At 47.6% G+C, this 25,829-nt stretch overlaps 1 protein-coding gene and 1 non-coding gene across 2 annotated transcripts in view; both read left to right on the top strand.

The window, feature by feature from the left end:
* Window positions 1–3,213: 3,213 nt before the first annotated feature.
* LOC110550722 (zinc finger protein 82) overlaps window positions 3,214–25,829 on the top strand; it is a 29,718-nt gene continuing 7,102 nt past the window's right edge. The window contains exons 1-6 of the mRNA XM_060366322.1: window positions 3,214–3,444; window positions 4,506–4,565; window positions 11,311–11,437; window positions 14,718–15,718; window positions 20,452–20,640; window positions 24,973–25,099. Of these exons, the coding sequence (XP_060222305.1) occupies window positions 4,557–4,565; window positions 11,311–11,437; window positions 14,718–15,718; window positions 20,452–20,640; window positions 24,973–25,099 (1,453 nt within the window). The 5' untranslated portion in view covers window positions 3,214–3,444; window positions 4,506–4,556. The remainder of the gene's footprint in view (window positions 3,445–4,505; window positions 4,566–11,310; window positions 11,438–14,717; window positions 15,719–20,451; window positions 20,641–24,972; window positions 25,100–25,829) is intronic.
* LOC132647547 (small nucleolar RNA SNORA5) lies at window positions 13,176–13,266 on the top strand. Its single transcript, XR_009585909.1, has one exon. It is a non-coding gene; the product is annotated as a small nucleolar RNA SNORA5 (small nucleolar RNA).

Raw genomic sequence — 25,829 nt, 5'->3', positions numbered from 1 at the left:
TCTGGGAAGAAGAAAGGGAAAGGTCTTTTCTCCAAGAGACACGATAGGAGACAGACATGACTATAGGCCCTGGAAGGTACAGCTAGCCTTGTGGTGGGACAGGCCTAGGTAGATGGGTTACCTTATATGAGCTAGTTGAGAGTTTGCTCAGCTCAGGTCTAAGCTTTGAAATGCTACAAGGTTTTGGTGTCCTTATTCTTATGGCTGGCAAGTAACCAGGCTCTTACAACACTTCTCTAGCACCGTGTCTGTCTGTCTGTCTGTCTGTAGCCATGATCCCCGCCATGACACGAATGGACTAAGCCTCTGAAACTGTAAGCCCTCCCCAATTAAATGCTTTCTTATATAAGAATTGCTGTGGTCATAGTGTCTCTTCACAGCAATAGAACACCAAGAAACCCGGTCTCAAAAAGTTTGTGTAAATAGAGTATCTACCTCTCATAGTTATGAAAAGGAAGCCCCAAGCACAATGGCACATGCCTGTAAACCCTGCATTCAGGAGCCTGAGGCAGGAGAATGAGAGGTTCAAGCCATGGAGGCCACAGAGAGTACTTCTCTTGTACTAAACCACAGTTCTAGTTCCCAGTACCCACGTCAGCTCGCAACTACCTGTAATTCCTGCTCCAGGGTATCCAATACCCACTCCTAGCCTTTGTAGGTGTCTGTGCTCGCTTGTACATAGATCCACATATGGACACACATACATACACGTAGTTAAAAAGAAAATCATTTTTATTGAATGTTTATGAATGGTTTCCTGCATGTATATCTGTGCATTGCATGTGTGCAGGGCCTGAGGAGGCCAGAAGAGGGCATCACATTTCCTAGGATTGGAATACAGATTGTGGGCTGCCGTGTGGGTGCTGGCAATTAAACCAAGAGTCCTCCGGATGAGCAGCCATTATTCCTGACTATCGAGCCTCTCTCTAGCCTGAAAAATAGATAAATCTTCAAAAATAAAGCTTAAGGGAGCCTGGTCTTTGTAGAGAGGAATTATCTCTATTAGAAAAATAAAGCTGGAGCCGGGCACGGTGGCACATGCCTTTAATCCCAGTACCCGGGGAGACAGAGGCAGGATCTTTGTGAGGTTGAGGCCAGCTTATTCTACAAAGGGAGTTTAGGGTGCCAGGACTACAAAAGAAACCCTGTCTGAAGAGAGAGAGAAGAAAGATAGAAAGAAAAATAAAGCTGGACACAGTGGTGTATGGTTTTAATCCCAGCACGTGGAAGGCAGAAGCAGGTGGATCTCTTTGAGTTTGAGGCCCGCCTGGTCTACACAGTCAGTTTCAGGACAGCCAGGGCTATATAATGAGACCCTGAGTTAACCCCTTCTTTCCCTGAAAGGAAAACAAGCTGGCCATGGTGTGCTCCCTTACTCCCAGCACTCGGGGCAGAAGTGGGTAGATCTCTGTGGGGTTGATGCAACTCTTGTCTACACAGTCAGTTTCAGGACAGCCAGGGCTATATAATGAGACCCTGTGTTAACCCCTCCTTTCCCTGAAAGGAAAACAAGCTGGCCATGGTGTGCTCCCTTACTCCCAGCACTCGAGGCAGAAGTGGGTAGATCTCTGTGGGGTTGATGCAACTCTTGTCTACACAGGGATTTCTAGGCCAGCTAAAGCTATCTGGGGAAACCGCACCTCAAACAAAAGCAAAATAAAAAACATACAAACCCGTCAAAAGCTGTTTTAAAAGGCCTCGTTCTGAAAGTGTGTGATGGGAGTCCTGCTTGTTCTGGAGACAGTCTAATCTCTTGGTGTGCAGTGCTTCATGATGCGGTAAAGCAGAGGAACGTGCTTGCTCCCATGGGAGACTTCACCCCACACACTCAGGAAAAATAGGAAAAAGGCTCCTTAACAGTAGTATCTGGCTGCTGTTCAAAAGGGAGCTACTTATGTACAGAAAATTTTACCAACCTATGCAGCCCTTAGACACATAAGCTGTTGTCCTTAAGTGCCTTTTGGGGTCTAGCCCAAGGTTACACTTCCAACAGTTTAAACAGACAGATAGGAGGCTGCTTGTCTAGCCTCCTGGGCAGATGGGAGATTTACACAGCAAAGATACTGCTACAATTATTTTTAAATACACCATTTCTTTTTTCTTTTCAAATAGTTGTTATTAGGGGAAGAATCACACTTTTTAAGGAAGACAGTGGCGGGGGGGGGGGAAGGTGGAGGGCTTTATAGCAGGGCAGGAGTTAGCAATGGTTGTCACTCTGTACTGCCTCGCAGAACTGCCTGTCAAAGGCATCTTCTCTAATACGGAAATGTAATGTCTCCTTTGCTATGGAAATGGAGCCTAATGGCTGCTGGTCAATACTGGTGAACAAAAACACACACAGAAACATTATCTTAGTGTCTTAGTTACTGTTCTATTGCTGTGAAGAGACACCACGATCACAGAAACTCTTGTAAAAGAAAGCATTTAATTGGGGGCTGGCTTATAATTTCAGAGTACCGGTCCATGATTGCCATGGTGAGGAGCACGGTGGCAGGCAGTGGAGCAGCAGCTGAGAGCGTTACACACAAATACTTACACAGAGACAGACAGCCAGACAGCCATTCACAGTGGGCCTGATACAGGCTTTTAAAGCCCACCCCCAGTAACACGCCTCCTCCAACATGGCCACACCTCCTAATCCTTCCCAAGCAGTTCCACTAACTGCTGACTAAGCACTCAAACATACAAGGCTACGGGGAGTCATTCTCATCCAAACCACCACAGCTAGCAATCCCAAATTCCACCTCCTCCAATTTCACCCGAGTGCTAGGATCACAGGCATACGGGGATCCAAGGCCGGTTCCTGAGGCCCACCCTTTCAACCTATGGGACCTGCTAAAAAGCAATACCGAGCCAAACTGATGGCCAGAACAAGCCATATGTCGGCCCAGGAAGTCTGTCCCGGCTCTACAGAGATAGCCAAGCAGAGGCGTAGCTCTCTGAGGACCTACCCCACTCCCCGCCCTTTTCCTAGAGCTGTCCGTCGTCTACAGATAGTGCCGAAGGGCCGGGAGATAAACAAATCCCTAGCTTTCCGGAGTGTCTTTTTAAAGGCAGCGGCGGGGGCTGGTTCAGGGTTCCACGAACCCCTCGGAGCGCGTCCCGCCCGCCATGGTCTCCGCCGCGTAGTCTCGGACTACGATTCCCAGAAGCCTCCTCGGCCTCTCGCGGGAACGTCACGCGCTGGCGGGCGCTCGGCTCCCTGCCGCCAGAGCAGGCTCGCGCGGGCGGGCAGCTGGCGAGGAAGGCCCTAGGCGCGGAACCCGAGACGAGGGCGGGGCGGGCGGCGAGCCCGGGCGTGGTGCGGCGGCCGTGGTGCGGCGGCCGAGCTGCGGGCGGCGTCGAGCAGCCGTTAGCTGGCTCGCCGTGCGCGCGCGGCGCGGAGGGGCCGGGCCCGTGGCGCGCCCCCGGTCCCGCCACCGCCGTGGCGGGCACCACCCCCGGGTGAGTGCGAGCGGGCGGGCTGGGCACCACGTGCGGCATTGTGTGTGCACGCGCGGCGCTGGGGACCCGCCGAGTGCACGCGTGTGCTGAGCCACCTTTGCTGTCCCCGTGTGTGTGGACCTCTTGTCCTCTCTACCCGGGTCCCGCAGCCGAGTGTCCCCGTTGTGGTGAGTTGGTCTGTGGGTTGGGGTGTGGGTTGGTGCGAAGCTTTGGACGTGTAGCTCCTGCGTGCGGTGTTCTTCAGCTCCTCCTCGTTCTCGAAGCTCGTGTGAGTGCTGCCGTGCTTCTTTTCTTTGTTTTATCGTGTCTGTTTGTACAGCTCCGTGGTTACTCGCCTTAAAAGTCGGGCAGCAGTTTTTGTGCTGTTCGGTGTTCCGGCATCTGCAGTGCACTTACTCATCTCGTCCATTAACGGTGCATTTGAGTATTTCTGCATTTTAATCTTGTAAACATACTGCCATGGCCATTTTATCTATTTATTTCTTTGAGATAAGGTCTTACTGTATAGCCCTGCCTTGGCCTGGAACTTGCTGTGTAGATCAGGCTCACAGGTCCACCTGCCTCTGCCTCCTGAGTGTTGGGACTAAAGAGTTTGGCCACTGTACTAGACTTTAATTACTTTTACAGTAGGCTGCAGGAGCTTCGGTGGTTTTTTTAGCCATGTGTGGTCTTTAATTCCAACACCCTGGAGGCAGAGGCCGGTGGATCTGTGAGTTGAACACCACCCTGATCAACAGAGTGGGTTCCACCACAGGCAGAGCAATGTAGAGAGACCCTGTCGCACAAAACCAGAGGGGGTACAGGAGGGGTGCAGTGCAGAGGTGAGTGCAGAGGCTGGCCGCAGACCTGTGGCAGCCAGCGTTCCTGCCTCAGTGTCCTGGGTGCTTTCGGGCATGTGCCCTCACGCTCCAGCTTATAAAAGAATCGTGTGTCTTTGTGTGCATGTTTATGGAGATCTGTCCATTCTTCTCAGACCCCTCAGTGTGTGGGTGAGGACGTTGGAGTGACTGTTGCGGGAGCCGAACCCAGTGGGGTCTCACTGTTTTCTTTGCCTCTCCTAGTTCCAGTCTGTTCCAGAAGAGCAGCGCAGAGCAGCTTCAGCTATCAAAGCCATGACTCAGGTGAGGCACAGACGCTTTTTTGGTGTTTAACGGAGCCCTCATAGTCTATAAAAGCATAGGATGCTCAGTTGTGATAGAGTACCAGTGTGTCAAAGGGTCACATCCTGAGACAGCTTCTCAACCTTCCCAACGGCTGCCTTTATTTCTGTTGCTGCTTCCTAGCTGTAATGTTGCTACTGTTATAAGTTATAATGTAAACATCTCTGTTTTCCAATAGTCTAAGGTGACCCATGTGAAAAGGCTCTATCCCCAAAGGGGTCGTGACCCACAGGTTGAGAACTTGGGCTCCAAGGACAGGCTGCCTAATAGACTAATTAAAAAAGCTGTGGGGGGGGGGTGGGGTGGGAGAGCTGGTCCAGCTGGTAAAGGTTAAAAGACCAGGCTAACAGCTAAAACATGGTAGCACATGGCTTAATTCCAGCACCCGGGAGGCGGAGGCAGGAAGAGCTCTGTGAGTTCAAGCTAGCCTGGTCTACACAATGAGTCCAAGGCCAGCAAGGGCTACCCAGTGAGATCCAATCTCCAACTAACAACAATAAAAAGGAAGGAAGAAAGAAAATAAGTGTGCTATTTTGGCAGTGTCAGTCTTAGAACATGGCATGTCTCTTGGCTTACTAGGTTTGGAAGTATGACTGCTGGTTCGTCAAAGCTCTGATATTCTGGTGAGCATCCATGAACACTTAACTATCTGTGATATCATTGAGTTTTCTTTTTGTTTTGTTGTGTTCTCTTAAATCCTATGTGTATATATGGGTCTTTTGCCTGCAACTATGTCTGTCTGTGCCCCACATGTGTGAAGTACCCACAGAGGCCAGAAGAGGGCGACAGATCCCCTGGGGCTGGATTTACAGATGCTGTGAGCCCCAATCTTCACACGTGCGGAGCCTACTGGCAGAGTCAAACAGTTCTGGAGTCTAGAGTGGGGACTGAAAAAAAATAATAAACCAACAAACTACACGTGGGATCCATTCCAGAGCGCTCTAGTAGAAACTAGTCTCCCAGTGTATTCCAATAATCCCTCTTCAAGTCAGAGCAAAAGCACCTCAGTACAATGACTGAAATCACAGAGCAGTCAAACTCCTTTACCTCAACCACCTGTCCGTGTGATCCTCACACAAACAAAAGGTGTGAACTTGAGAAGACATCCCACCTGCTGTCTCAAACAAAAGGGCGTAGACCTAGCAGCTCATCACTGACTCCAGGTGAAGGCCAGCGTGAAAGTATGTCTTTCCACTGAGATCTAAATAACAAAGCAGCCTGGCAGAGCAGCAGCTCCCCACAGGTCTTAGGTTGAATATTCTTAGAGAGCTCTTACCCATCTTTGACTACCAGCCTCTGCTAGGGTAGACCCTGGGGTTTAATCTTGTGCAGATCAGCGTGAACATTCTAAAAGGCCTCCAGGCAGGTCTGAATTGTCACTGGTAGGAGACCATGCTCTTAATAAGAGTGATAAGCCAAGTCCAATAACACTCCATAAAAGTGACTTAAATGATGACCCCTCATCCAGATACCAAGCCTGAGAACCATTCACAGGAACCATAGTAAAAGGCTGTTGAACAATCAGAAGTTACTGTCCATTTGAAAGCTTAGAAATAAAGTTTTAATTTATAGTGATGGCAAGAAACATTAAATTTTGAATCTGGTATAACATTTCCAAACAAAAAAAGCATAAGGAAAATTTACATAGGCAATTACAGGGCCTCCCAAGAGTTTCTCTGGCAAGCTTAGGTCTCCTGAAAACCAGAATCATACCGAAGTCCCATAGTCAGTCCTGGTTTTCATTTTTCCTGATTTTGTTGAGAATTGTCCCGATTACCAGATTAAGTCCAATCACACTGTAACTAAGAGGTTTCTCTGCAAAACATCTCCCAGGAGCAGAATGAAACAAAGGTGGGTCAGGAGCATAAGCCCAATACAGCTCTCCATTCACCATAAAGACAGGATTCACTATGGTCAGCAGCAGGAACATCCTCCTTCCGGGAAACATCTGCAAATCGCACCAGCCTTTCTGGGATCCACCTGGTACTCTCTGCATCCTGCAGAAAAACAAACATGCCCTCTTCCCCATATCAATACAGGGTTGGGGCCCTGCCATATTCCAGTAATTGGATCTTTCCATTTCACTTGGGCATAATTATCTTTGGTATTAGAGTGCCACAATCAATTAGCTGCAGAATGGCCCTGTATATCCACATTCAAAAAAATTTAAAATAGAGCATGCTTAAGATGTGGGGATATGACTCCCCCTTTTTTATTTTTTGTAATTGGTTCTTAAGAGATCCATGGGGATGCTCCACAATTCCTGGACCTTGAGGATTATATGGAATACCTGTTTTATGACTTATATTTATTTGCGCACAAAAACACTGAAAAGCTTGACTAATATATGCGGTACTATTATCCGTCTTTATAATGGAAGGATTACCAATTGCAGCAAAACACTTTAAGCAATGACTTATAATGTGTTTGGTGGCTTTTCCTGCTAAGGGAGTTAGCATGATAAATCCTGAAAAAGTATTAATTGTTACATGAACATATTTTAGTTTTCCAACATCTGGGATATGAGTAACGTTCATTTGTTTAGAATGGTTCCAACCCTAGGTTTTAAATAAGTTTACTTTATGTTATAGATTTTAAATATACCCAGTGACCAATAATCTATAACCAAGACCTATTGAACATGGTAAACTTATACATTCATAACAGATGGAAAACACTGTGCTATTTGGTGAATCCAATTTTTTATGACTGTAGAAGCTTTGTAGCAGAGGTGACGATTAGCTTTCTTACTGGAAAAACTGAGAAGCTGCCTTTTTTTGTTTGTTTGTTTTTGGTCTCCCAACTCAAGTCATTTAATTGTAGCTTGACACTGTTCAGCAAATTCTAACTTGCATAACAAATGATCTTCTTCTGTCAAACATTCTTTTGCTAATTGCTTCCAGTCCCCTGGGCAGAGGGCCTCAATAGACAGGCACTCTTACAGAGCTTGAGTAAAAGGTATTGTAGGACCATATTGAGAACATGCAGTTTTTAATTCTTTTAATTGTTTAAGATGTAGGTAAATGGACTCTCACCGTATTACCCTGTCCATTTGCTCTATAATTGGAAAGCCATAAAACCCAGTTATATCTTTTTCTTTCTGTGTAGCTTGCTCTTCCTGTAACTCTGTAACCTCATCAGGATCTAAGTCAACCTCAAAGTCTTCTTCTAACAAGAAATTTTTATCATTAGGAGGGGCATATAACTCTTTTGGAGAAGCCGATGGTTTAATCTTTTGTCTTGAAGTCTCCCATTCTTCTTTCCTCTTTCTCTCTAACCCTGAAAATTTCACTCTCTCAGTTCCATGCCACATATACAGACTGTTTCTAATTAAATCCCATACAAAACACACGAGGCTACTGCCTTGTCCCATTTTTACTCTCGAATTTCACTCACCACACCCTTTTTAACTCTATGATCTGAGCTCACCAACACCCACGGTGTCCTTCACTGTATCTCGGGTCGCTGTCTGGCTGTCAAACTGCCAGAGTCTGCAGGCAGAGTCGAACAGTTCTTGAGTCAAGAGTGAGGATTGAAAAAAAAAAATTATAAACCAACACACTGCACATGTGACTTTTCCAAGAGGGCCTCCAGTAGAAAACTAGTCGCCGGTTTATTCCAATAATCCCTCTTTAAGTCAGAGCAAAAGCACCTCAGTACAATGACTGAAATCACAGGAGCACTCAAACTCCTTTACCTCGACCACCTGTCCTGTGATCCTCACACAAACCAAAGGCGGGAACTTGACAAGACATCCCTCCTCCTGTCTCAAACAAAAGGGCGTAGACTTGGCAGCTCATCACTGACTCCAGGTGAAGGCCAGGGTGAAAGCATGTCTTTCCACTGAGATCTAAATAACAAAGCAGCCTGGCAGACCATTGGCTCCCCATGCATTTGGGAATTGAACCCCCTTTCTCTGGAAGGGCAACCAGTGCACTCAACTGCTGAGCCTTCTCTCTGGTCCAGTATCGTGTTAAGCACTATCTTTCTCCATAGTTTTCCTTAAGCTCAGTAACGGTTCAGCAGTGCTGTTCATAAATAAGTTTCCAATATTAAGGTTATCTCTTGTAGGTGTTTACTTGCTTGTTTTGAGACAAGGCTGGCTTCCAACTGACTTTATCTGAGGGTAACAGGCATGTGCCAGTTATACAGAGCTCTAGGGATGGAACCCAGGGCTCTGTGCCCACTAGGCAAGTGCTTTCGCAGATGACCCACAGCCCCAAGGAATTCCTTAAAGGTGGATATCAGCCTCACCGTCTAAAGGTAAAGGAAAAGGTGTCGTTTGTGTCCAGTGTGGTGGCTCATGCCTCAATCCCAGCATTTAGGACGATGGTAGATTCCAGGCCATCTTGTACTTTGGTGAGTTCAAGGCTATCCTAGGGTACATAGTGAGCCCTTCTGTTGAAAAACCAAGAACTGGGAAGTAGCTCATTGGTAAAATACTTGGTCTAACATGAAAAGGGCCTGAATTCCTGGCTGTCATACCAGATAGCAAGCAGGTGAGCAAGAAATCGGCATTTATTGTCTTTAAGATAGAGTATTATTTAATCTGAAAGAAATATGCCTGTAAAGATCCTTATTACATAAAGTCTCCTCCCCATTTTTTTTTTTTTTTAAATGGGTCCCACAGAGCTTGGCTTCTGCCTCCTGAGCACTGGGATTAAAAGTGTGCACCACCTAGCTTGGCTTATTAATATTAAGATTTGTTTTCTTGGGGCTGGAGAGATGGCTCAGAGGTTAAGAGCACTGGCTGTTCTTCCCAAGGTCCTGAGTTCATTTCCCAGCAACCACATGGTGGCTCATAACCATCTATAGTGATATCTCTTGTTCTCTTCTGGTGTAGACAGAATATTGTATAAATAATAAGTAAATATATTTTTAAAAGATTTATGTTCTGTGTGTGTGTGTGTGTGTGTGTGTGTGCGTGTGCGTGTGTGCGTGTGCGTGTGCGTGTGCGTGTGCGTGTGCGCGCGCGCATGCTTCCGTGCATGGATGGGCACCTGACTGTAACATATGCCAGTCTTGGGGGTTGGGTTCTATGGTGTGTGCCTTTAATCCCAGCACTTGGGAGGAAGGTTTTTGGCTTTTCTTCCTTGTTTTAGGGCAGGGTCTCACTGTTTATCAAATGATTTAGAACTCACTATGTAGACATGGCTGGCTACAGCTTATGGCATCACACCCCATTAATAATAATAATAATAATAATTTCGGTTTTTTGAGACGGTATTTTCCTGTCTGTCCTGGAACTTCCTCTGTAGACCAAGCTGGCTTCACATTCAGAGATCTGTCTCCCTCTGCCACCATCCCCAGCTACATTAGTTACTCTTTGTGCCATTTGTGCATGAGTGTTTGCCCCCATGTCTGTGTTAGAACCTTGTGCATAGAGCACCTATGGAGGCTGGAAGGGTCTGTTGGATCACCTCCAACTCAGTTACAGACAATTGTGGGCTCTCAGAACCAAACTCAGGACCTCTGCGAAAAGCAGCAAGTGCCGGCTCTCTGGCCCCAGTCTGTATGTCTATCTGGTCAAACACATGAGCATTTTGGGAACATAGTGATCTGCTCCCCATCTACCCCGTGTCTCTCTTTCCTGTCTGATTTGGTTACTCTAGCATGCCACCATGTTCCTGAAACTTCTCCTTTCCCTGGATTTCCCTTTCATAGTCTCCTTTTAACTGTTTGCTGTGCCCCATGGCCTTTTTTGGTTTACTCTGGCATCTTGGTAGACCGCATCCTCCAGTAGCTCCCTAGGAACTTGTCCTTGAGTCCTTGTATGTCTTCTAGGTCAGAGTTTCCTTTTCCCCACCAGGTAGTTAAAGAGGTGCTGTTGCTTGTGTTCAGGTGTTATGAATCCCCTTACCCCTGTGCTTCCTGATGCTTTTATACAACCTGGGCCTTTCTGGATGCTTCTGTTGTCCTGCCTTTCTCTTCTGTCCTGAAATTTTACTCTTGCTGTTTGGAGAGGACTGTGTGGTGAGAACAACATGAGTCTTTGTATAAGCCATTCCCTTTAACACAGAAGCCCTCCCAGCATGGTTCTGTGCTTTCCTCGCTTCATGTGGCTAATGGAGGAATTCATTAACCTGACATGGCGTTGTCTGGAGGAAACAGTGACCTGGAGGCACTGTGGTTTGGTCACAGGCCTTCCCCAGGATTACAGACATTTACACTCACTGCATTTAGCTGGTTCTACCTCATTCCTTTTCTGTTGTTTTTCCTTAATAGAAACTGTTTGTAAATGGATATTAGACTGTAGAGGGCTTCTTTATCCCAGCTAGTTCCCAAATAATCAAGACCGAGACATTTTAAATTAATAAAAGCTTTTAAGGCACCGTAACTGGGCAGATATCAGCCTTCAAAGCTATTTTGCTGTTTCCCAGCTACACATCCCAAGTTACTTGCCATAACTGTTCCTGCTGGGCCATGTGTTCATGGTCCCCTTCAAACCCCCAAGCCTGGAAACCTAAGTTCCACCTACGTCTCCACTGCCCAGTTACAGGCTCCTAGCTAATTTTATTAACCAACTTTAAATTGATGAACAAGGTTTATACACCATCACTTGGTGTACGTGGGAATGTACTCGTCTGGATAGCAACCAGATTCTGGGGGCCAGTATTTTGCATTAGAATCCATAGCACCACATCTACCCCCAACAATAAACACTTTTTTTTTTAATTAATCAAGCAATATGTGGTTACTCTTGCAGGTGTCAGTGCTGTTCCGTGATGTGTACATAGACTTCTCTCAGGAGGAGTGGGAGTGCCTGACTGAGGAACAGAGGGATCTGTACAGAGATGTGATGTTGGAGAATTACAGCAACCTGCTTTCAATGGGTAAGGACATCTGTCCATGCTAAGTCTTGGTTTGCCTTTGGTAGGTCTGTTTCTTCCTTTCCTCCAAGTGGGAGATTCTTATCTTACTTTGAAAAAGCCATCAGAAGCTAGGCGTGCTGGCGAAGGCCTTTCATCCCAGCACTCAGTGAGGCAGAGGCACGTGGATCTCTGAGTTCAAAGCCAGCCTATTCTACAGAAGAAGTCCAGGACAGCCAATGCTACTTAGAAAAACCCTGCCTTGAAATTCTGGGGAGAGGAAGGAAGGCCACTGAATTCTATATCCTAGTCCCACAGAGAGTTTTGAATCTTAAAAAGTTACAAACAGGAAGCTGTGCATTATGGTGGCTCATGCCTGTAATTATAGCACTTGAGAGCTGAGACAGGACTGCAGCCAATTCCAGGCCAGCCTAGGCTACAAAATGAGACCCTGTCTCAGAAATTAAAAATAAAAAAGTTAAAAATACAGAAGAGCCAAAAATAGTTGAGCTTGATGACACATACTTGTAATCCCAACACTTGGGAGGAAGAGGCAGGTAGATCTCTGTGAGTTGGAGGCCAGCCAGAGCTACAGGGAGAGCCTGTCCTTAAAATTCTGAAAGGGAAAGAGAAAGCTGCATGGAGTTAGAGAAGGCAGCATTTTGCGTCTTCCTCCGTGTTTCCTAACTGTCTTTTACCTTTGTGTCACCCTTCCTGTGATGCATGCTTTGGATGCTGTTGCTTCCAAGCTTCTTGAAAGGTTGTGGCTGCAGGTCTCGGGGACACTTGGTGGGTTGTGGGGTGCGTGGAGCTTATCAGAAGAGCTGGTAACACACACAGACAGACAGCAGCAAGGGTGAGACTGAGGAGCCTTCAGGCCCCAGCATCACAGACAGCACAGTGTCCACTGTGAAGAGCGATGGTGTCTGGGCTCCCTCTTACAGATGTCTGAGAAAGGGAAGGGTTCAGCAAGAGCCTGAAGATAGGGCCTCTGATTTCCCGTCAGGAAGTGGGGGAAGGGAAGTGTGGCTACCTGTAGGTTCTTTGTTGTGTTCAAACATCCAAACTCACTTGGGATGAGAAATGCAAGGACCTGCCTGGAAGGCTGTTTGCTTTCCACAGGGTGCCCTCCTGTGAGGCCAGGGCGAAGGTCCAGCTGCTTTGGCTCTAGCAGTCTGCTCTTGATCTAACCCTTATCAGCAGCCTCTTTGTGGATCTGCTGTCCACGGGAATGCGTGTTTTCCTACATTGTCAAAGCTAGCACGCACACCCTTTCTCCTCCTTTCCCATCTCCTTCTCCATTCACTCCTCTCCTCTCTCTCCTGTGGATCAGCCCAGGGCCTGTGCCTGCCAAGCAAGCCTTCTACCACCTGCAGTTCTACTCATCTGTCCGTCTGTCCTTCCGTCCGTCTATCCATCTATCTGTCCACCTACCTTTTTACCTTCCTGCCTGCCTTTCTTTATTTTTTGAGACAAGGCTGCTATGTGTAGCCCTGGCTGTCCTGGAACTCACTCTGTAGAGCAGGCTGGCCTCGAACTCAGAGAGATCCACCTGCCTCTGCATCCTGAGTGCTGGGATTAAAGGCCTGTGCCACCACAGCCCAGCTGGACTTGCTCTCTAAACTCGGGGTTTTGCTTGGTTTTTTATTTGGAAGTTCCATACCCTCCTTGATTCATCCGTTCTTTTAACTGCTGTTCACTGTTTCTCTAATGTGTGCAGTTCTCAGCGAGGGGCTGCACAAGTTAGAGAAACAAAGTGTAATGCGGCTGTGCCAGATTCATGCCTGCCCTGCCCTGGTGAGCACTGGCCCAGAGGCTGCGGTAGAAACTGTCCTTCTTGGGCCCAGACTGTGTGTGGGTGTTTGGCCTGCATGTCTGTTTCGTGTGGATGCAGTGCCCGTGGGGTCCAGAAGTGGGCATCGGACCCTCAGCAGTAGAGTTACTCCGTAGGGAAGGGTTTCCTTCCCGATGGGGCTGAGCATCTTCTGCTTGTCAGGAAGCTCACCAGGCATCTCTGTGTAATCATCCTGTTGCCTCTCGCTTTCTTGTCCTCCTGTTCTGTTTGCTTGAGGCAGAGTTTGTATTGTGACCCAGGCCTGCCTAGAACTCACAGTGTAGCTCAGGCTGGCTTGAACTCACAGCATCTTTTTCCTCAGCCTCAGGAGTCCTGAGATTACAAGTGTGAGCCACCGCACCTGGGCTTTCTCCTCTATTTAAAAGTATTTATTTGTATGATTATTTTGCCTCCATATATGTATGTGCACCGTCTGCATGCCTGCTACCTGCAGAGGTCAGAAGAGGGCACTGGATCCCTGGCACTGGAGTTACACACAGTTGTGAGCCACCATGTGTGTGCTGGGAATTGAACCTGAGTCCTCTGGAAGAGCAACAAGTGCTCTCAACTGCTCGGCCTGCTTTTTGATACCTTTATTGATTGATTTTTTTTTTTTTTTTTTTTTTTTTTTTAGTTTATTTCTTGAGACGGGGCTTCTCCGAGTAGCCCTGGCTGTCCAAAACTTCCTCTGAGACCAGGCTAGCTTTAAACTTAGTGATCCGCCTGCCTCTGCACTCCCCCTCTCCCAGTGCTGGGATCAAAGGTGTGCGTCACCATACCTGGTTTTGATTGATTTACTTAGTTTTAATCTTTAAAAAATTTTCATCTATGAGGTTTTACCTGCATGCAAGTATGTACCACATGCATGTCAGGTGGCCAGGGGGTCTGGAAAGGGCCTAGAACTGTGGCTACAGGCAGTTGTGACTATGATGGAGGTGCTGGGAACAGAACCTGGGTCCTCTGCAAGAACAGAGAGTATTCCTGACCAGTGAGCCATATTTCTAGCTTGAGATTTTTAAATTTTTTTTCTTTTTATAAATTACTTGTGTGTGTGTGTGTGCGCGCGCATTGGTGATTTGCCTTTATCTGTATCTGTGTGAGAGCCAGATCCCTCGGGACTGGTGTTATAAACAGCCGCCATGTGGGTGCTGGAATTGAACCTGGGTCTTCTGGAAAAGCAGCAGTGCTCTTGACTGTTCAGCCATCAATCAGCCCTGCTTTTTTTGTTATTAATACTGAGTCTCCTAAAGCCCAGACTGGCTTCAACTTAGGGATAACTTTGAACTCCCGATCTTCCTGCCATCACTTCCTGGGTACTCAGGTTATAGCTGTACCCACTGCATCCAGCTGACCTGCATCTAGTTTTCAAAACTGCTTAGATCACCCATGTTTATGTCATATCCAACTGGGTTTTCACATCTCCCAAACAGTAAAAATGTGAGTGATCATGTCCATATTTTCTTTTTTTAGTCCTGGAATCAAGATGTGAGTCCCAGAAATTATTTTTGAAGAAGGAACTTTATGAGATAGAGTCAGCACAGTGGGAGATCATGAAAAAACTCACAAGACAGGACCTTCGGAGCGCTGATCTCAGCTGTGTTCAGGAATGGACCAAGCAGTGTGAGAGGCTGCGTGGGGCTCAGGAGACACAAGTCAGTCAACTGATCGTCAGCTGTGAAGACACGGCTGCGCTCAGTCGGTATCCATCCTTCAGGAAGGAGAACTACTGTGCAAGTAAAGAGAACAGGAAGCTCTACAAACACAGCTCACCGTTCACCACCCATCAAATCATCCGCACCATTGAGAAGCCATATGAGTGCAAGGACTGCGGCAGGATGTTTAGACACCCCTCGGGACTCACTCACCATCACAAGATTCACACTGGAAAGAAACCCTTCGAATGTAAGGAATGTGGAAAGACGTTTATTTGTGGCTCAGACTTGACACGACATCACAGAATTCACACAGGGGAGAAGCCCTACGAGTGTAAGGACTGTGGGAAAGCCTTCAGTAGTGGTTCAAATTTTACTCGCCATCAGAGAATTCACACAGGCGAGAAGCCTTATGAATGTAAAGAGTGTGGGAAGGCTTTTAGCAGTGGTTCAAATTTTACCCAGCATCAGAGAATCCACACTGGAGAGAAACCGTATGAGTGTAAGGAGTGTGGCAATGCCTTTAGTCAGAGCTCACAACTTATTAAACATCAGAGAATCCACACTGGAGAGAAACCCTATGAGTGTAAGGAGTGTGAGAAGGCCTTCCGTTCCGGTTCTGACCTCACCAGGCATCAGAGAATCCACACCGGAGAGAAACCCTATGAGTGTAAGGTTTGTGGGAAAGCCTACTCGCAGAGCTCGCAGCTCATCAGTCATCACAGAATCCACGCGGGTAAGAGAGCCTACGTGTACGAGGACTGCAGGGAGAGCGCTAACTATGACCCACGGCTGCTTCAGCATCAGAACTTATGCTGGTGAGAAGCAGCACATGCAGGGTTTCTGGGAAGACGCAGAACTGTCGGAGACTGTCTTTACAGACTCGACCGAAGCAGGTAGAAACAGTTTACTCGTTGACCACAGTTGTTCATCTGAAGAAAATTCACACTGGAGAAAAATCCTGTGAATATAGCATATGCTGGAAGCCTTTCAGTAGCAGTTTGTATTTCTTTTCACTTAGATTATTCGGTCTCGCAAATAATTGAAAAGAAAATAATGCCTTGATCTTAAATATCAGAATTCATGTAGAAATTTAGTGTAATGGTTTTCATCATTTTCTTAGATTTTTTTTTGTTTTGTTTAATAATTGTTACATTAATTTTTTTTTTCCTTTTGGTTTTTCAAGACATGGTTTCTTTGTGTAGACCAGGCTGGCCTCAAAATCAGATCTCCCTGCCTCTGCCTCCTGAGTACAGGGGTTAAAGGCGGTGCCACCACCGCCTGGCCCATTCTTGATTTTTAAGGTGGTTTGTTCTTTGGGTCTTTTTGAAGCACATTTTTATAAACATTTCATGAACAACTTTCAGCATGGTGAGTAGCAGCTGAATGAGTTACAGGTTGCCTTGACAGAAGGCCTTACGAAAGCAGCTTGAAGGTTTGTCACTGGCGTTAGGGACACAGCTCTCCACCAAAGGCTGCCAGGGCAAGTCTTTTCAGAGACCTCCACCTATGCCAAACTGAGATTCACACATCAACAACAAATGAACTTCAGAGGGAACCAAATGTGAGCAGAGTTGGATGCAGGAAAGATCCGAAGCAAGCGCTCCGGGAGAGGCAGGGTAACGCACGGAGATAGAGGTGTGGGTGTCTCCAGGGAGAGTCACAGCGGGGTTCTTCAGGAGTGTGTACGGGATCTCGGTAGCTCTCAAGTTACATCTGTAGAGGTGGCTAGGAAAGCATCTCCTTTTTAACATGACTCAAAGTGTCATTTGTAACAAGGGTAAGAGTTCGAGAATTTAGCTGGCTGGTGGTGAAAGGTTTAGTCCTAACACTGGGACACAGTGAGTTTAAGGCCAGTCTGGTCTCACTGGCCAGTGAGTCCTAGAACAGCCAAGGCCACAGAGAAACCCTGTCTTGAAACACCAAAAGAAAAGAGTTAAAAGGACTTTTCTCATTGGTGAGGTTGTATGGTGGCTTATGAGAAGAATCACTGAGATGACAGAAGACAGGAGTGTAGGAACATGGGGTTGGAGCCCAGCTGAGCCCAGCCCAGCTGCTGTTCCTGACACCTTGACGGAGATGGCTTCTGGGAAGGCGTCAGCTGGCACCAAGGCAGGGCGGTTTACTTTTAAAGTTTTGTTCTGTGTGCCTGATGTTCTGCCTGCACACATGCAACTTGTATGCACCACCCGGGTGCGTGGTGCCCAAGAGGACTGAAGAAAACACTGGAGCGAGCCCCTGGAAGAGTTTCCAAATGGTTCTAATTCACCTTGTAAGAGAACCCAGGCCCTGCGTAAGAGTAGCCAGTGTTCGTAACTGCCGAGCCTCTCTCCAGTCCTGAGGGAGGTTTACTTACTTTGATATGATGGCTTTTGGAAAGCACTGGTTTCGGTTTTGGTTTCTGTTGTTGGGTTTGGTTTTTCAAGACAGGTTTTCTCTATATAGCCCTGGCTGTCCTGGAACTTGCTCTGTAGACCAGGCTGGCCTCGAACTCACAGAGATCTGCCTACCTCTGCCTCCCGAGTGCTAGGATTAAAGATGGAAAGCACATGTCTTTATGTGCTGTTAGGTCCTGATCAGTGGACTCTGAAATCTGCCTCTGTGGGCACTAAAAGTGGAACTGGTCTCTGGAGCAGAGCCTCTTTCCTTGCCAAGCTTTTCCTCCCGTGTCGTTGAGATTCCCGTCCCTCTCTCCAGCTGTGGACTTTAATGATGTCCACAGTTTGAGGGCACAGTTTGGCAGGACAGGAACGGCAACAGGAGTGCGATCACATCAAGTGTGCAGTCTGCAAAGAAAAAGATGAATGCTAGCACTCCGCTTGCTTGAATATTTTTTTTTTTGATGTGTCTAAGTCCATGTATGTATGTGCCACATGTGCTCACATCCGGAAGTGATGTATGGAACAACCTGGGTCCTCTGTAATCTCAAGTGTTCTTAACCATTGAGCCTTCTCTCCAGTTTAAATCAAGGTGTGTGTTCCTCCTCCAGTTAAACCTGTGTGGAAATGCCCCATTCTCCCACCCCCAGACTCGCAGAGACACGTCGTGTGAGTCTAAATCTCAAGCTGACAAACAAGATTAGTGGCTCTTCACTCTGGCACACGGGAGGCAGAGACCAAGCCTGGTCTACCCAGCAAGTTCCAGAACTACACAGAGAAACCCTCTCTTGAAAAAACAGAAAAAGCGATCAGTCACAGGACTCTTACGTTGACTGTGTTTCATTCTGCTGCAGATAAAGCACTTTTAGTGCCTCGTGGTGGGCTATGTTGTTTCTTTCAGATATTCTGTCACGATACATGCTAAAATTCATGCCCCCGGTGGACAGCCTCCCTCGGTGGATCTTTGTATTGTGTTTTTGTTTTCATTTTGTGTGAGTGTCTTCAGGTGTGTGTGTTTACCACGGGCTTGTGGCCCAGGAATTTATAAGACGGCATTGAATCTGCTGGAACTGGAGTCATGGATGGTTATGAGCAACCATATGGGTGCTGAGAACAGAACTTGAGTTTTCTGTAAGAACAACCGTTGTTCTCAGCCATCCCCTGAGCCTAGCTGTCTGTCATCCATCTGTCTATCATTTATTTACTCACTTATTTGTTTACTCATTTATTTATTTATTTATAGGGTGGGGTCTTTCTACATTAACCCCAGCTATCCTAGAACTCACTGTGTAGACCAGGCTGGCCCCACACAGAGTGAGCCACCTGCCTCTGCCTCCCAGTGTGAGTGCTGGGTTAAAGTGTGTGCCACCATGCCCGGACCTCTCCTGGTGTGGAGGTCATGGGAAATTGGTTCTCTCCTTTCACCGTGTGGTTCCCAGGGAACGAACAGCAAGCCCCTCTGAGCCCTCTCCCTAAATGCTCATCATTATTTAACCAAAGAAATAAGACAGATGTGTTTTCCTTATGGGAGATTTGAATATAAATAAGACAGCAGAACCTTGCGACTATTCCCCTAAAAAGCCGTCATGGTCAGTTGTTTACTTCACTGGAAGGCAAGGAGTCTTTTTTAAGTCCTTTACTTCACATGCGTGTGTGTGGGCTGCAGCACAGCACATTACATGTGTGGAGGCCAAAGGATAACTCGCCTTGACAGCAGGTACTTTCAATCTCATGGGCCCCAAGACGTCGCCTGGCTGCTTCCACACTGTTGGGCTCAACTCATCTTCCCGCCTTTGCCTCCAGAGTACCGGAACTACAGGCATGCGTCATCACACCCATCTTGAGCTATTTTAGTGGTTAGTTGGTTGAGACAGGGTCTCTGTGCACTCCAGTCTGGCCTCAAACCCCGTGCTTTCGCGCAGACCCCCAGGCGCAGACCAGAGTGCAGGCTGATGCTCAGCTAGGACCCTTTGTCTTTTACAGCTCTGCTTTTACTGGGTACTGTCAACCGGGAATGATGATACCACCTACCTCAGGATTTCATTAGGACTGAGTTAAGATTCATGGTATTTAGGTTTGTGCCTTCCAGATAATGAATAACAGGCTGTGTGTCAGTCACTGCTTCCTAGACAGTTATCCCTACTTACTGAAAGGCTTAACTTTATACAGACTGTAGTAACAGGGGATACAATTAAAGATGATGAATCAAAAATTTAATCACATTAACTTCATGTACTGGAGACCAGGTCTTGTGTATCCCTGCTGGCTTGGAATTCACTATGTAGCTCAGGCTGGTCTCAAACACAGTAATCCCTAGACCTCCGAAGTGTTGACATTACAGGAATATGCCAGCACAACTTTTTTAATATTTTATTTTTTTGACAATTTAAAAATACAGAAACATATTAGCTGTCTAGAAGCTTAATAACTAAGAAGCTTTCTATTTTTTTTATTTTAAGCTTATTAATTATTAAACATAGCTCTGGCTGGCCTGGAACTCACCATACATAGGCCAGACTGGCCTCAAACTCCATAGAGATTCTCCTGTCCCCCAGTCCTGTAACTAGGGTGTTCCACTGTTCCCAGCCAGTTTGAAAACTAGTAGTTGTAGTATGCTTGTGTGACTAGGTAGGAAACATGAAGATAAAAGGCGGGAGAAATCGGCGATGTCAAATTAGAATTCGCGCTATCAGAATGCTCTCATGCTGTCTCAACGTTTCTCCTTTACAAAGAAAAAAAAGCCTCCGGTCAGGAAATAAAGGCACCTGTCCGATTCCTGGATCCTTGGCTGTCTGCCCCAGCCCTACCGCCTCTCTGGTCTTTTTCTCCCCGCCAAAACCTAGCGCTCTTGCAGGGGACCCCAGGCTTCTAGTCAGCACCCACACGGTGGCTCCTCGGGCACCAGGTACGAAGGTGGTGCACGGACATAGACTCGGCAAAACAACTACACGTAAACAAATATCCAAAAACAAACAAGAAAACCCTAGCATCTGGGGCAGAAACGAGCTACCTGGCAGGAATGTTCGCTAACATCCCGTTGAGGCACGTCCGTTCGCGGTCCTCTCCGCCACAAACCTACGGTCATATAAAATACACACTTTTCCAGAGGAAAACCAGTTTTTCCTCAGACACCCAAGCGACGCTGAGGTCCCCGCCGCCCGCGTCTGAAACCAGGCTGCGGGGGAGCGCGGCGCGTGCGCGCTGGGCGCGTGCGGCGGGCGCTCCCGGCAGCCCTCGCGCGCTCCGGGTCCTGCGGGGTGTGAGGACCGGCCCGGCGGCCCTGCGGCCGCTGTCAGCTCCGCGGCGCCCGCTCCGCGCCCGGGTCGCAGCCCCCGGACGCAGGGGAGGCGCTGCAGGGAGCGGGTAAGGCGGGACGGGGAGGCCGCGCCCCGGTCGGGCGCCGCGGGCGAGCCGCGCCTGCTGGGCGTGGCCGGGCGCCCCCGCCGCCGAGGGAGGCCGCGAGCCGCGCGCGGCGGCGTCTGTGCGAGCGGGCGGAGGCCGAGTGGCAGCGAGGAGAGCGGGTCCGGGCCCAGGGTGGGCCCCGCGCGCCACACAAAAGACCCCCGGCAAACAAAGAGCTCTCGGTCCCGGGGGGAGAACGAACGACCTCCCCACCTCGCCTGGCCCTCCGGGGTCGCCCCCACGCACCCCGCAGGCTCGCACACCGTCCCGTACGGGCAGGGGTCCAGCCAGGAGGTTCCCAACCCTGGCCGTCCGCCGCCCTGGCCTCTCTTAGACACCACGGAAGGACTAGTGTGCCCTCTCCAAACGTGCAGGGTGATGCGCGGTGGTGGCGGGACGGCTGGTGTCCTGCGCTTTGGGCTGGACAAGGCTCCAGGAAACGTTTGGATGTTGGAATTCCCTTCCAGCCCAGCCCTGTCGTTAAGCGCTAATAAGGAGGGAAGGAATAAGCCGCTGTTGCCTGTTTTAAGAGTTAAGGTCTCAGGGATCCACTGTTACCTCCTTGATGTGTGAAGCGCTGTTTATTTTCCTAGATCAGAACGTCTGTTGTTTTTCAATGTGTGGCTCTCGGAAACAGGGCCTGGCTCCGCACACCACCCCGTGTCTGCACGCGTGTGTCCGTTTGTCGGTGCTCTCCAGTGCTTAAAACATCAACGAGGTCCCTCAAAGGAGGCTGCGCTTTCTTTTTATAACTGTGGATTATATGTTGTGGGGCTCTCAGGGCACTTGCTGATACTTCATACGTGCAGTGTGGTGATTTGGGGGGATTCCTCCCTCCGGGGGAGTGGTGTGTATGAAGAGCTACTTAATTGTGGTGTACACGTGTGTGCCTGTCTGAGAGCTGGTGCCCAGACACCTCTGGGATAGCATCCTCCTGCAGCTGGAATTAAGGGTGGTTATGATCCCTTGAGGCAAGTGCTGGGACGTGAATTTGGGTCCTTTAATTTTTTTTTCCCTCGAGACAGGGTTTCTCTGTGTAGCCTTGGATGTTCCAGACTTGGTTTTTAGACCAGGCTGGCCTCGAAATCAGAGATCCGCCTGCCTCTGTCTCCCAAGTGCTGGGATTAAAGGCCTGTGCCACCACTGCCCTGGCTGTAAAGTACACTCTTAACCGCTGAGCCGTTTCTCCAGCCCTCATTACCTTGCTTTGTTTTTGTAAAGAATGATGGCCAGGTGAATGGCTTCGTGGGTAGGGGAGCCCTGTCAAGCCTGAGGACTTGAGTTTGAGCCCAGGATCCACATAATGGAATGCAGGTTCTCCCCTGACTCCCACATACATGCCATGGTATCCATGTACTCATCCCCACACGTCACATACATACACACAAATAAATAAATAAATGTAAGTACAGAATTATAGTGCAACTGTTTTGTTATCTGGATTTGTTACTTCTCAATATGAAGCAAACAAAAAACTTTATCTTTCCACTTAATGATATGTATCATTTTTAAATGACAGTTTTGTTTTTTTTTTTATCCTAGAGATGGTTAATTATTTAGTCTCTTTCCTACTGAAGGATATTTGGGGTTTTTTGTTGCAGCTTTTTTTCTGTTATGGGCAATGTCTTTAATGTACCCCACTTGCTTGCTTGCGTATTTATTTGCTTATTTACTTATTCATTCATGTATTTGTTTGTGTGTATGTGTGTGCACAAATTTCTGTTATGGACAATGTCTTTCAATGTACCCCCCTTGCTTGCTTGTTTATTTGTTTATGTGTGCAAGAATGTGTGCATACCACAGAATGTGTGTGGAAAATTCTTCTGTGGTGTGAGCTCTACGGATCAAGCTCAGACCATCAGTCTTGGCAGCGAGTGTCTTCACCAGCTGAGCCGCCCTCCCAGCCTTGTCGGCACACTTTGATGTACATCTTTGATGACCGTGGAAGTGATTGTTTTCTTTAGTCTCCAGAATAGAATTTCTGAGTCAAAGGGTTTACGTGGATTAAATGCCACTTGTCTATACTTTAAAATTTGATCCTCAGCATGCTGGTTAGAATGTCTCTTCTCATATTCTTGATTACGTGAGCATTGATAGTCTTTGTTGTTGTTGTTGTTTGTTTGGTTGTTTGGTTGTTTTTTTGTTTTGTTTTTTTTTGAGACAGGGTTTCTCTGTGTAGCCCTGGCTGTCCTGAAACTCACTCTATACGCCAGGCTGGCCTCAAGCTCACAGAGATCCACCTGCCTCTGCCTGCAGAGTGCTGGGATTACAGACGTGTGCCACCACTGCCTGGCACACTGATACTCTTAAAATAAGATTTTATATCCCGAATTTGCTATCATTTCTGTTTTCCAGTGAGTCATGAATACCTACACTCTGTCACTGGAGCAGGAAATTCTGGGTTTCACAAGCTAGGGCTAGGAATGAATGAGAGCTGGCTTTTGTGGGGAAGATAAAGGTTCCATCTGTAGCTATGCTACTTCCCAACTTTCAGTTTCTATAAGTGAACCCCTTTATTGTGGGGTTTCTGATCTATTGCATAAATACAATATACTGACTAGCAATCCTGAAGATACAATATGACACATAAAGCATTCATCAAGAGTTAGGGACAGTAGTGCATGCCCGAAGTACCTGCAGTGTGGAAGTTGGCTTGGCTGTGGGCAGGCTGAGCAACAGTTTCCCAGTGGGCATGGCTGCCAGGCTTCGTACTTAGGAATTTCTTTCTGTGAGTCCACGTGTGCTTTCGAAACTTTGAAGGAGACTGGGTAAGATGGTGTGGCTGTGGGCAAAGAGATCCTGGGGGCTTCTGAGGCCAAATCTCATGGGCTTGTTTTTCTCCCCAGCTCTGGCTGCAGTGGACTCTGCTTCTCCCGAGAAATAAACTCCAAGGAAGACTGAGCAGTTGTTGGAGGTCTAAATGATGGCCCGTGTGAGTTAACTGCTCATAGTCTTTGTCTGGAAACACTGTCAGGTTAAGGTCCTACAAACATTTCTCTTTATAATTTTTGCTTATGTGTATGAGTTTTTCCTGCATGTGTATGTAAACACACATACATGCATACATGTATATACATACATAATACACATACTATGACATACGTACATATGCTTGTGTGTGTCTGTGTGCCACATGAGTGCCTGGTGTCCTGGTTCCTCTTAGTGGATGAGCCATCTTTACAGCCCCATGTGAGCATTTCTTTATCATGACGCTTCCTGGCAGAGCCCAGGACCTTCCTCCCTCATAAAGGTGGAAAGTTCACAAAACTTCAAAAAGCTGTCTTCCCGCTTCCATGTGTATGCACGATAAATGCACACCCAGGGAATTGGTGTGCCGCCTAGGCTGCCGTACATTCATGGTCCTCCTACCCTGGTCGCTGTGGTACTGCTGTCCCTCCCCTGGTCTCTCACTCTTGACTCCCTGCCTGTAGTATGCTCACCACATCTGTCCTAGGAGCTGTCTGTTGCTGTGCTAAACGCCATGACAAAAGCCACACAGGGAGGGAAGTCAGGGTGGGAACTCCACGCAGGCACCTGGAGGCAGGACCGGAAGCAGAGACCATGGAGGAGTGCTGCTTACTGGCTTGCTCCTCCTGGCTTGCTCAGCTAACCTTTCTTCTACAACAATCCCTGACCACCTGACCAGGGTCCACCACCCTCAGTGGGCTGGGCACACGCACATCAGTCAAGAAAATGTCTGCAGACATGCCCACAGTCCAGTGTGATAGAGGCAGTTTCTTGATTGAGATTCTCTTTTCCCAAATATGTGTCAAATTGACAGAAACAGCCAGCACACTTTCATGGTGCCAGTGGAATCTGAGGCATGCTCAGCTCCATCAGTTTTTCCTTTTTTAGACATGTTTGGAATAATGAAGTAAGTCACAGTATGGAGCAGCTGAAAGTGATGGTTCATAGCTGTTATTCCTGTCTGCAAAATGTAGGAGAGAGGGTGGAAGTGAGGGGAGGGGACCTTCTAGAACACATAAGTATCTTGCTTCAAGACCCCATTTTCCTGTTGCATAACCTTGCAGCGCAGGCTGGTTTGCTTGCTGTACTGCCCACTGCTGAGCCGTGGCGGTGCGTGCTTTTAATACCAACACTTGAGAGGCAGAGGCAGGTGGAGCCCTGTGAAGCCAATCTGGGCTGCAGCGTGAGAGAGTTCACTGGGAGAATTTGTCTCAAACAGTCAGATGGCCTGCTTCTCGTAGTGCCTGTAATTTTGGGGTGGGGTGGGGGCGGAGGGCTTTACATTCTTCTTTCTGCTTTAGTGGTAACCTACAGTTTGTCATGCAGGTGTCAGTGATGTTCAGTGACGTGTCCATAGCCTTCTCTCAGGAAGAGTGGGAGTACCTGGACTTAGAGCAGAGGAATTTGTACAAATATGTGATGATAGAGAACTACCGGAATGTGGTCTCCTTAGGTAAGCGCACATGTCTGTAGCAACTTTGATTGTATTCTCAGCAACATCCTGCCTGGGGAAGCTTCCAGAACAGCTTTCAAGAAGCTATGAGATTTCCTTTTGCAGCTGTCTATGTATCTCTATGTGTGTGTATGTATGTATGTATGTCTCTGTGCATCTGTCTATCTATCATCCATCCACCCATCATCTACCGTGTGTGTTGGGGGAGGCACGCATGTGTTGTAGCAAACATTAGCGGTCAGAGAACGTTTGAAACTCGGTGCTCTTCTCCCACTGTGTGCGTTCTGGAAGGAACTCAGGACGGCAGCAAGTGCCGTGACCCTGTGGCATCTCACCTGTCTTTCTATTTTTAAGGAGATGGTTTCAACACTTTCCCCGTGCTCTTGGGCCTTTGGGCCATTTGTAGTGATGGAAATTTTATTTCACCTTTTTAGATTTTTATTTACTTTTTTGAGACAGTCATATTTGTAGGCCAGGTTGATCGGTAACTCACAGCCTTCTCCCTGCCTCAGCCTCCTGAGTGATGAGATTGCAGCTATGAGCTACTTTAGGAGCTAGATTTTAAATGTAGGTGAGTAATAGCCTTAGCAAAATCAAACAAAGCAGATTTCACCTTTTGTTTTGTTTTTTGAGACAGGTTTTTTTTTTTTTTTTTTTAATTGCCTTGGCTGTCCTGGAGCTTACTCTGTAGAACAGGCTGGCCTCAAATTCAGAGATCCCACCTCCCTCT

Source organism: Meriones unguiculatus, chromosome 14 (assembly GCF_030254825.1).
Source record: "Meriones unguiculatus strain TT.TT164.6M chromosome 14, Bangor_MerUng_6.1, whole genome shotgun sequence".
Taxonomy (NCBI): Eukaryota; Metazoa; Chordata; class Mammalia; order Rodentia; family Muridae; genus Meriones; species Meriones unguiculatus.
This window is presented reverse-complemented; position numbering and strand designations above follow the sequence as displayed.